Source organism: Formica exsecta, unplaced genomic scaffold, assembly GCF_003651465.1.
Source record: "Formica exsecta isolate Colony F162 unplaced genomic scaffold, ASM365146v1 scaffold37, whole genome shotgun sequence".
Taxonomy (NCBI): domain Eukaryota; kingdom Metazoa; phylum Arthropoda; class Insecta; order Hymenoptera; family Formicidae; genus Formica; species Formica exsecta.
Window position 1 is genome coordinate 249,863 of NW_021850941.1, and position 12,400 is coordinate 262,262.

The 12,400-nt window shown below is 37.9% G+C and overlaps 1 protein-coding gene across 10 annotated transcripts in view; it reads left to right on the forward strand.

Annotated features, from left to right (window-relative positions):
* Positions 1-12,400, forward strand: part of LOC115239243 (neurobeachin) — a 323,931-nt gene that overhangs the window by 136,920 nt on the left and 174,611 nt on the right. For 5 of the 10 annotated variants that reach the window (XM_029813657.1, XM_029813668.1, XM_029813666.1 and 2 more), the window contains exon 1: positions 6,970-9,272. The exons of 1 other annotated variant lie outside the window; for it this stretch is intronic. In XM_029813657.1, coding sequence (XP_029669517.1) covers positions 9,069-9,272 — 204 coding nt within the window. In that variant the 5' untranslated portion in view covers positions 6,970-9,068. Of the gene's footprint in view, positions 1-6,968; positions 9,273-12,400 lie in introns of those variants that run through there. 4 more of the 10 variants (XM_029813669.1, XM_029813659.1, XM_029813665.1 and 1 more) reach the window with 1 other exon arrangement.

Below are 12,400 nucleotides of genomic sequence, written 5' to 3' on the forward strand. Positions count from 1 at the left end.
ATTTTTAATATATATATTAATTTCCTTTTTAAATTTTATTGTAAAAGAGTATTATGGGGAGAGGGGAGGGGATTATTATTATTTTTGCCATGATTGGCATTTTAATAAAATGTTTGCCATTTATATGGAAATTGTATAGTTTAATATAAACAAGTGATTCTTTGTGTATGAGAAACGCATTTTAATAGCACGCCTGGCCTAAATTTATATACACTTTATTATTTTGATTGAAAAATTCAACCTGGCTGATATCAAATGTTGCAATGCAGAAAATAACATCTGGCGAAAAAGAGAAGAGAAATAACGGATGCGCTTGATAGTGACTATACTTTTCAAGCGGGAACAAATATCTTGATTTAATATCGCTGCGACATTGGAAAAAAAAGAATAGCTGTCGATTCTTTTTCGTTGGCAGAAAGAAGTTTACGCGTAACAGAACGTCGCGCAATTTGTCTTGAGTCTGTCTCACGAAGGAGAAAAATTTAAATTGAAAAAAAGAATGTATTATTTCCATTGCGATATATGTGTATGTTAATTTTTAATTTTTTAAGATTATATATATATACTTTTTATCTTTTATATTCTTAAATATATTTTTCTATCATCAAGATGAAAAATTGATAAGAATATTTTTCCAACTTCTTCATTAATAAAAATAATACGTATATTTTATCTTATGTTTGTGAAATAAAAATATATTAAAATATTCCTCTTACGCGCGCGCGCGTGTATTTATACAGTTATACCTAATCAAGGATGCATCTTTCTAATAACAATGCTTTCTAATAACATTCTAATAACTATTGTTTATTTTTGTTTAATGGATGTAATATAGATTACGCTGGTTTTGATTAATGAGTGTAATGTAGATTTGCTGTCTTTGTTCATCGAGGAGATTTTTCTCGATTTATCTTGTAGCTTAATTTTGCTTTAATTGTATTTGCATATCTGATTGTACACATATGCATAAATTATATTTTATAATTGCAATTTACATAAATGTATATTGCAATATAATATATATTATTCTGATAAATATTGTTTTTTCTTTATGATATAAAAAATCAATATCTTTTAAATTATAATGTATTGTAATATTATAATATTATTGTTTAATATATAATGTATATCATTTTGTGTGTGTGTATATCTAAACTTGTTTGATATTTTCATATTTGATCGCGCACCGAGCTCTGTTACTAAAATATCTATATTTGATGCTACTATGCAATTTATATTTATTGTGATAATGCATTCAGGAATTTATATATAATATTATATATATTATATTTAATGCAAAAATATAAGTCATTTAATGAAGTTTATATTCAGCTATTATGCGTTGCACATAAGATTGTATCATTTGTGGTTAAAGCGTGAACTTATAGCGTGAACAAAGCGTGAGTACTTAAATATATTTATCATTAGACATATAAAAGTTCTTCCATCGCATTAAGAAATCAAATAAATCTGTTAAACGCGACAAAATTGCATAGGGCTAGGATTAGAACCTCTTTCGGCATACATACACATTCAGAAGTAAGGGAATTTATAATCTAAGTCATACCATATATTAAACAAAGTAACTTAAAGTCGTAAACGTCGGAATATATCAATAGTTGAACAGTCTGTGTGCATGTGGTCGCGCACGCGCAGATAAAGATGCATTTTCATGCATATATATCATATGTCTTTCCTGTAGCAACGGCAATCTCCACCACAGTTATTGGTAAAATCATTTTAGTTAGATATGCTGATCTCATTTCGCTTTGTGACGGATTAAATAAGCCTTAATACATACAGGAGGGATAAAAATTAATTATGCTTCCATTTGCCAACATTTTTCTTTCTTCTGTGAAATTTCATAACATAGAATTTTCACTTTGATGTATCACTTTAGTGACGACATATGCGCATGTTAGTGCATGACATAATTGATATTGGCACATTTAGGTCAAGATTGAGCATCAATTGTCTCCATCTAATCAACAAACGGCTTATGAAATTAGGTACTGATCAGAAACCCCATCGCGATTGACTTAATCAATCCGAATTATACATATAATATCCATTATATCAAATATTGTAGATTTACTTGAATATTAAATTAAAAGTGTTCTAATACACGTAATACTTTATTAAAACTACTTTATCATTTTACGATTTTTTTATTTTAAGCAGAAAATGGGAAAGGAAGTAATTGATTAACAAAATATGGATTCTGTAGAATAAAAATATACAGAAGACTTTGAAATACACGTTATTATTTCCGAAAATAAATTATTTTCCCGAATTCAATGATGATACAAATACCGAACGAAGCCCATAAAGAACAGTACATAGTAGAGCAGTATATTTATGCGTGCCGTTTTCTATCGATCTGACTCGCGTAAGCTTTTGTTCTCGTAATTAATTACCCTTTCATTTGGTGCACTGTTTTAGCCAACAAACCAGCACCATTTGTCGTTATAATGTGATGTACTAAAACTTATATATTCTAAAAAACCATTTCAGCTATGAGGTACGTACATTTCGACGACACGCTGCGCGCCTCAACAAATCTCTATGTCCAACACGGCGAAGGAACTTTCATCGTATTGGTTCGGAGGAAGCGGTGTCGAATGAAAGAGGAATTGAATCTGAATTCATGCCGCGGGATACAATATGCTTTTTGTAAAGATGGGGGCGCCTCTATCCCGAGAAAAGAATTTTGCAACGAGTTTTACATGCCTGCCTCAAACAGCGTTTGATAAGAAAAAAGGAGATAAAACGGAAAAGGCTGTCTACTAGATATGAACGTACGTTCGCGTACGAATAGACTAGCTTATATTGAAGTCAAATATGTATCAAGACTATATGTATAAGTGTACATATATAGAAATATATATATATATATATATATATGTACGGTTATCGTACATCTCGGTGGGGGAAAGAAGTTAATACTTTTAACATGAAACCATAAAATGTGCATTGTAAAGTGATTTATGTATAATCGATTTTCCATTATTGCGAAATTTGTGTGCACAAAATTTGCAAGTGTATAAAGATAAATGCATAAGGTAATGTATCTTTGTATACTTAGTGAATATCTGGAATAATTAGGAGGATGGAGGTTTGGTCAAACACACTCGTTCGTATTAATCTCCTACCTTCGAAGAAAGTAATCATATCGCCGGAAATATGGAGTAATTAGATAGAAGTTGTTTGGCGAGCGCGACAATGGTGAGGTCTTATCTACTTTTAACAGACATCAATTATCGATTTGTTGTTAGCGTGTAAAGAACTGCAGTTTACCTGCGATTACGATGCTTCAGCGTAATTCAGATTCAAGAAAGCATCGTCGCCCGCGACAAACGTGACGTGTTTATCCGTAAATTCATGCTTTGAAAGATAGTCTTAGAATACGAAATAGGATCTGTGTAAATCTTCGAGTCGTTTTCCAAATGAAATAACCGTGTCACAGGCACGGCATTTTCCAGATGAGCTGTGCCCGGTGATTTACTGCGACTTTAAATTGCGTTACCGGATATAACATAAAGTAATCAACACGCTGTTTTCATATCGTCGTCGTACTATACTTTTCATTGTTTACTTCTTTGTGTAAGCGTAAGATGGCAGAGAGTAATCTAAATAATCCAAGTCTCGTGAACCGAGCCATTCGCAGATAATGTCGAGCCATTTTTCACGTATTCAGTAAGAGTAAATGTTCTTATTGTTCCTTTACGTTTAAATGTTTTATGTTCAAAAACAACGAAATCTTTTGGTGATTATATCTGAAAGGAAAAAGTTGTGCTGGTGAACCAAACGGCTAAGTGGTGATATTAAACTCGCGTCTCGGTTACTTTCTCTCTCTCTCTCTCTCTCCCTCTCTCTCTTTCTTTCAGGTCACTCTTGAGATTACCCTTTTGTGTAAGTAAGGGACAAATGTTGGCCATGTGACGGGGTCTCGGGATGAGAAGGTTCTCCCCGGAGAAGGTTCTTTAACCGCTTAGCACCTCGCGCAACGGACCGCGATCGTTAATTTCGCGACTTCTCCGGCGTGACTCCCTGAACTTTATTAAAGCCAATTAAACCAGCGACAAACTTCGAACGAACAGTTGCGCCGATGGTATGTACCGTAAATGCAAACTCACAATTTGTCGACCTGGTGCACCTAATCTCGCGGGATATCCGTCGTAAATTCCCCGTTCATGATGCACGAAGTCGGTCGATGCTCGCGAAAGTTCGTTAAAGATATATGGGCCATTTACCTCATACTAGTGTTACACGACTTGAAAAGCTTAAGAGGTGAACGTTCTTACTGTTTACGTTTGATTGGAGAGCAGCAATATATTTACGCTTGTTATGCAATAATAAGAATTCGGATTTTTAAGAAGTGTAAGAATGAAATTAGGGAGTATAAAAAGGGAGCAAATGAAAGCTAGAACATGTGAGGTACACGATATGTATACTTCTATACATTAAAAATATATAAATTTAATTGTTTAAGAAGTTAATGATTTCGAAGTAAAACAAAAACAAGAAAGAATTATTAAATAGCAGAATGTTAAACAGCGTAAACTGTTGACATTTCGAACAACAGATGTAAAGATAATAGGAATTCCGTAATAAAATAAAAACAAGAAAGAATTATTAAATAGCAGATCATTAAACAGCGTAAAATGTTGACATTTCGAACAACGGATTTAAAGATAATAGAGATGTAAATAGAGAGTTACAAATTAATTAATTTATATCGAATGAATTGCTGAATGGAAAAATCAGTAGAAGAGGATGAAATAGGTCAGACGGCTCTATGTATGTATGTATATATATATGTGTGTGTGTATGCGCGCGTGCAATAAACGACAAAGAAAAGAGATAGAAGAAATTCTATAAGAAGAAAAATACGTCGATTTAAAATAATTCTATGGGAATTGCGATAGAGAAATCAATAAAGAATCTTGAGGAAAATGGGACAAGTGAACAAAAAGAGAATGAACGATTTCGAGTTATAGAACGGAGATTTCGGAATAAAAGCCAACCATTGTACTACGATGCAGTAGTGCGAATCATACACGATTGTCGAAAACTCGAAACTTCATTCGTAATAAGAATGCAATTCGCAAGCTAGACATGTATAAGATTTCGCACGGATTTCGATTTCGATTTCATGGGTCAAGAAGTTCCGGTACAAGATGTATATGAATAATTCGTACTTTAACCGTTTAAATATGGATACAATATGGTCTGTTTTTTATTCTATATCAATTTTATAATCTTCGTGATTGTAATCTCTATCTTCTTCTCTATAGCTTTATGTCCATTATTATTACCTGCCAATAGAGAATAAACCAGGTCTTTACAAACATTTCTTAAGAAATACCGGAAGATGCATTAAAGCGATTGCCAGTCGGACGACATAAGCGCATTCACCCGCTTGAATATATCCGACCTGGCGTAAAAATCGCCGCTGGCTTGATGCCGGGTCAACGGTGTAAGATATGGAAAGGCGGAAGATACGTGATGAAGAACGCGAAGCCGCCGCGACGTACACGCGGATGACACGAGGAATAAAGAATGCGATAAAAGAACGTGATAGAGCATGGGTGGGCAAAAGAGTTCGGGGTTGAAGGGGGAGAGGAGCGAAAGAAGCGTAAGAAGAGGGATGACGAAGAATAAGACCGACGTACAGAGTCGGTCGGTAGTATAGCTGGGGTGAAACGGCGAATAGCGCCCCGCAGACGAGGGCGGCTAAGAGGTGATGAGGGGGCGAGTGTTCGCGCGAGAGGATACGGTGGCGAGGGGAGAAAGGAGAGGGTAGCCGGTGGATTTTGCGAGAACGCCGCGCGCGGCAGGGGCCGGGGGTGGCGCCGCGGGCCGCGCCGTCGCCCAGCATCCCTCGTTTCCACCCGCCCACCCTCTCTCTTGTAAAGGCGCACCCTCACGCCGAGAGTATCTGCTAGTCATACGCTGGCCCGTTGCGAGTCCGCTGATATAACTGCGCTGCTCTTGCTCCCAGCGAGTTGCGTTTACATTGTATGCGTTCATCGCGATTTATCTCGATCCGATCGAGACGTGCTCGCGAAGAATTCGGTGGCGAATGAGATCTTGTCGATCGGATCTCGCATCTTGTTCGTCGAATTTATTCATCGAAGAACGAACGTGAAAGGCGCGAAAAGCGTGTCGTGTGATCCTCGTGCGATTGTTTCCTGCAATCGAGTACGCATCTCTTTCGTTACCGGCATATCGACACGGTTAAAATAACGGCTATACGTCGTGATATCCGGTGGATGGTTGCTCACATGGCCCATGTTTTGTTTCTGTGACCACCTTGCAACACAACTACGTGGCTCCCTCTCGATCGTTTCCGCTTGCGACAACGAGCTGCCATCGTACCTGAAGCGCGCGTTTCAGCGACCTCGTGTGCGAGATCATCGTTCACCTCTCGCGAAAGGAAGACTCGGGATAGCTCGTGGGACGTTCCGTTAACGTAGGATGTTGGGACAACGGTGGTACCATCAGTGAGATGTCCGATAGACGTAGCGATAGTAGTTGTAGGATCATTGGCGCGATTTCCGAGTCCTTGATCAACGACGTGGCTGTCATCGACAGCGGTAACGCATTAACGTCCGGCGTCTCGAGCGACACTCCTCATTCAGATGAAAGCGTGTGATTGACATTATTCCGAACGGCCAGACCGCTGTAATATCGAGGATTTGCTTCAGATTGCGTTCTCCATTTGCTCTCTCTCTGCCTCCCGCTTCTAAACTTTGACGACCAAGCGGAATATTCGCGGACGGAAGTGCAACGTTATTGACGGCGTTAAACTGACGGCGACAGCGTTTGCCGTTACGTCCAAACGCGATATAAACTGCGTTTAACGGCTTCGTCACGACATTAGAGGACGTCTTAGATGAAGAAAAAAATAGAGTAGGAACGGGACAGATTTGGGACAGATTTTAGAGCGTTTGTCGTTACGTCCAAACGCGATATAAACCGCGTTTAACGGCTTCGTCACGACATTAGAGGACGTCTTAGATGAAGAAAAAAATAGAGTAGGAACGGGACAGATTTGGGACAGATTTTAGACAAAAGCTTGAGATTTTTTACTCCATAAAATATTGCTTTTTACGAGACTGCTCGAGATCTTCGACAAACTTACGGTTATTGAATAGGGAGATGGATACGTTCTTGATTATCGGCATCTGCTTCCTCTGTTATGAAATGTGCGATTTAATAAGACGTTACACCGGCCCGCAGGCAATAGAAACGCATCATCCGGCGGAGACGACCATCAAGGCATCGCCCCCGCAGAAAGTATACTCGATTTCTCGCAAGATTCAAGAGCCTCACGCCTGTTGCCCGCAATAAATCGTGCGTTTGATTCCGCGATTCGAATAATTTTACCTAGAATTGTTTAACATCTGTGTCAGTTCGGGAAATGAGCCGCATTGTGTGAGCTACGCCAGAACGGAAAGGATCTTTGCTAAACCACGAACGGATATAGAATTCCGCCGAATTCAGCTCGAGTAAATGGATGATCACACGAGATGGATTTACAGTTCCGTACAGTGATAACAAACGCTCGTCTCGGAGATTCATGATGTTTACGGAGGTTCGGAGCGGCAACTCGATCGATAATGATTTGTCAGCTGTTACGTCAACTGAAATATAGACCAACGGTCTATCAGTTCTTAGAATGATGAATTCGTAGATGCGATAATCGAAAGTAACAATTCGCAATTTGTATTGATAAACGTGTCACTTTATTCATAAATGTGGCGAGCGAGGCACGCAAAGGCGTTGCTAAGCTGAATCGATAAAGACACAGTGATATGATTCATCGGGCGATTTCCCTCATTAACGAGACGTGTTAGAGTCGAGAGTCGCTGTTGTATTATTCATTATTCGCGATGTATGCGAATGCGCAACCGCTCGATTTGTTTGCGAATACGTAAAAATATCGAGAGCAACGGATTTACTCGAGTGGAATTGGTCGCGAACACGATGCACGTTGCGCATCATGAAAAATAAAATGTGACCCGTCGTTAAGCTTTTGAGACTCAGTAAGTGATATTGATTGAGACATCGTGGCTGATAGCCGGCCTAACGGAGCGAGAGAAAAGCAAACTACTTGCTTGACGAACTTTTTAGTACATGCTTGCGAATGCAAACTTTACGATGTTTAGCGTCGGCGTTAGCGAACGTCAGTACAACCGCACGAAATCGCAACGTATAAACAGAGAGTGAAGTTTCTTTTGCACGCGTCAGCTAAGCCGGCGTTGTCGTGTACACAATACATTGTTTTCCAAAATATAACACGACATCTTGCCCGCATCTCTAACATTCGAAGAAGCAAGAAAGAGAGGAGCGATAACATTGTATATGTTCACTGCCCGTAACTCAATCTTGACGTCTGCGGTCGAAAAGTTTCTATAGATTATAATAGACTTACAACCCGTCGCGGTTGATACAACAGCTATGTTATAACGCAAGAACGTTTCGTCGAGATTGGAAGCGAAAAGGGCCAATATATCTGCAAGTGTATTAAACAAAATTAAATTGCGGAGTGTTATTGCATTTTGCAGTTGTTTATAAAGATCCGACTGACCTGACCTTTAAGGGGCAATCATTATTTGTTAATAAGTTAAATATATTTGAAGTGGCCCGTTTTAGTGAAATGCCTTCCCAGAATTGAAATAGCGCTCACAAACTACTTTTATCTACAACGTCCAGCGAAAAAGATCCAATTATGTCGAATGAAAGCGCCGAATTAATTAAATTGCTACGATATATTCTCTCTGATGTCGTATAATGTTACTCTCGGTGAATATATCAAAACCCTTTTCGATGATTGCGAGTGTGTTTTCTGATCAATTCAAGTGGTAGCTCTCATACCGGAGGATTTAGCGCGACGACGAGAGGCGAAACTCGTTCATCGACGCGACGAAGAAGGGGGAAAAGACCATGACTAATGTTCAATCTCAGCCTCAGAGTTCGATGTTTCGACGCTACGACGTGACCCCTTTTCGGCCGATATTTCGAGAGAGATCGAAACGAGAAAATATAAAAAATTAGAAGACATGGACTCGCTGGAACGTCTAATGAGTTCCCGTTCTCACCATCCGGCTCTCACGGCTGCCACGCGATCACAAAATGCCTTTGTACAGGCCAATCTCTGCTCCGTGATAGGCCGCAAAGGACGACACCTCAACGGCACCTTTTGTTTAACCGGGGATACGATGGAAGGCATCATACAATGCCTGGTTTTCCTCAAAGCTTTCTCGGTAAGGGATCCGTTTCTGTTTCGCTATATTTGTCGTGTCCGGCAATTTTTTATATTAAGCGATAAGGTACTATAAAAGATTTTCTTTCTCTCGATGTGCCTTTCCACTTTTGTGATTTGTGTCAAAAGAATAATACATTATTGGATGCAATGAATCGTGAGCTTTTTATATTAAAAGAACGATTAATTAATGGTAGTTTCATATAGAGATGTATAATCGTGGAATTTAGAATTATGGTTATTCCAGCTATATGCGTATGTGTACGAAATTCTAATTAGATTTTAATTAGAGATTAACTGGGAATAAATAATTGCTCATTTAAAATGGTTTGCAGCGAGACAACGCTACTTGCACTGATTCTGTGGCAATAAGTTATCCCGACAATTAATTCTCGTATGTTATCTTGTTGAACGCGTTTAAGAAACAAGGATTGTCTAATTACATGTCATTTGTCGCGCACTGAGAGAGAGAGAGAGAGAGAGAGAGAGAGAGAGAGAGAGAGAGAGAGAGAGAGAGAGAGAGAGAGAGAGAGAGAGAGAGAGAGAGAGAGAGAGAGAGAGAGAGAGAGAGAGAGAGAGAGAGAGAGAGAGAGAGAGAGAGAGAGAGAGAGAGAGAGAGAGAGAGAGAGAGAGAGAGAGAGAGAGAGAGAGAGAGAGAGAGAGAGAGAGAGAGAGAGAGAGAGAGAGAGAGAGAGAGAGAGAGAGAGAGAGAGAGAGAGAGAGAGAGAGAGAGAGAGAGAGAGAGAGAGAGAGAGAGAGAGAGAGAGAGAGAGAGAGAGAGAGAGAGAGAGAGAGAGAGAGAGAGAGAGAGAGAGAGAGAGAGAGAGAGAGAGAGAGAGAGAGAGAGAGAGAGAGAGAGAGAGAGAGAGAGAGAGAGAGAGAGAGAGAGAGAGAGAGAGAGAGAGAGAGAGAGAGAGAGAGAGAGAGAGAGAGAGAGAGAGAGAGAGAGAGAGAGAGAGAGAGAGAGAGAGAGAGAGAGAGAGAGAGAGAGAGAGAGAGAGAGAGAGAGAGAGAGAGAGAGAGAGAGAGAGAGAGAGAGAGAGAAACAGAGAAAGATTTAGACATCTTTATTACGTGTCACTACTGTTAACTAGCAATTACGATTTATTTAGCTTGTGTTCTTTTACTTGCTACACTTAAAAAATTACTTTCAGCATAATAAATTAAAGTGCTCTTTGTAGTCATTTCATTTCATTTTGCGATTTCTTACGTATGCATTTATGCAAGTGCGTTTACGAGTATATAAAAGCGCGAAAGTATTACGGGAGTTTTTACGATGCGATTTGCCTTATCATTGAGACGATGGGACAATAAGTGGCTAATTATCTTAATAATATACTAAAGAAATTTAATAGACTACGGTTTTCTACGGTTTAAGCGTTTAGTTTATTATTATGCTTCATTATTATATGAAGCAAGTGTGTTGTTATCATATTCCATATATATCCGCGGGACTTTTATAATATATTTTAGATTAATTATTGATTATATTTTGAAAATTTTTATGTTTAAGCAGTAATCACATCAGAAAGTTGTTTTGCTTCAAAGTATACTCCAGTAATGTACTATGAAATATTATTTGCGCGAAGATAGAAGATATGTCGTTCAAAAGACGAACAAGTCAGAGCTTTTATATAATTGATACCTTTTAAAATAACGAGGTGCCTTATATAGCCTTCTCTTCAGAGAAGTAGATGAATAGCAGAGAACATACTGAAGCGAAATCAATAAAGAGAATTTGGCGTGGAGCAAAATTATCTTGGAGTGCCGTTTCCGTCGTAAACTGAAAATTGTGGGAACTAAAAACAGCTTTCAATACGCAAATAGAAACATAATTTGCAATTCAACTTCTATCACGGAAAAGTCAATTCAAACGGAAATTTTTGTGTTTGTATATTAGCAATTATTTATTAGAAAGTTGCAGAAAAATATCGTTATGATCGTAGTTACTGCACGCATGTTTATTTTTTCTAAAATAAAATTCACTATGTATACGCGTTTCTACTATTCTACTACGCGTTATTCAACAATATGTCCCTATATCTTGTTTAGTTTTTTTACATGTTTGAAAAAGTTTATTACCGTAATGAGAAAGAAAATGTAAAACCAGATAATAAGCGAAAATATTACGCAAACATTAAAAATTCTGATATTATAAAATATGCATATATATTATCTTAAAAAATGTAATTAAAAATAGATAATACTATAAAGAATTATAAATAAATCATAGCACATTTATTAAAATAGTTTAAAGTTATCAGCATGAAGATAATTTATGCTTTACGTTGAAAGATTGATCGATTAAACTTCAAATATTCGTGAAAGATGCCTCGTGAAATACGTGTTTTCTTTTTATGATTGGATCGCTGATAGACACTTTATAGAAAGTTTCGGTCAAAAGTTATTTATATTCAGGTCCATGTTGCTGATCGCTAACCGACGTTATAAATTTTACAGTCAATATTACAAGTCGACGTTAAAATGGGAGGCGATTTTCGTCGAATCGATCTCAACATCGCCTTTCTGCTGCGTAAGATTTTCACCTCAAAAGCAAGTATTGAAAGACGAGCATGCACTTTCTTGAAGCAATAAAGCCTCGATGTTGTTTTTGACTTGCACGCCGATACCCGGAGCAAAAAGCTCGAGAGTAGCGTCTCGAGAGAAATTTAAACTCGGAATTGCGAAAGAAATTGAGCTTCCCTTTGACCAAACTCTCCGCTGAATTGGCGCATAGTCGAGTCTACGGAACGTCGTTCTGCTTAGTATCGTCTCATCAATCACGACCTAATTTAATTTACTAGTGCGTCCATCTGCCTCGTTAAAGCTTGTGCGTGCTAGTGCCTTTGATCGGTCGCAGAAATTAAATAACATAAATAACGTCAATCAAAGTAACCCAATCAAACTCGCGCCAATCATCGATGTATCAGACATTTTTATTTACACATGAAGATATATATATATATATATATATATATATATATATTTTGTATGGTCGAAAAATAAGTTTTATTGTAATTTAACTCATTACTCATCTCTTTCTAAATTTAATTTCAGAAGGAGGTGAAGAATAAGTTAAACGAAAATTAAATGACGTTGCTGAAACGAGGCTTTGGTAAATTTTCGATA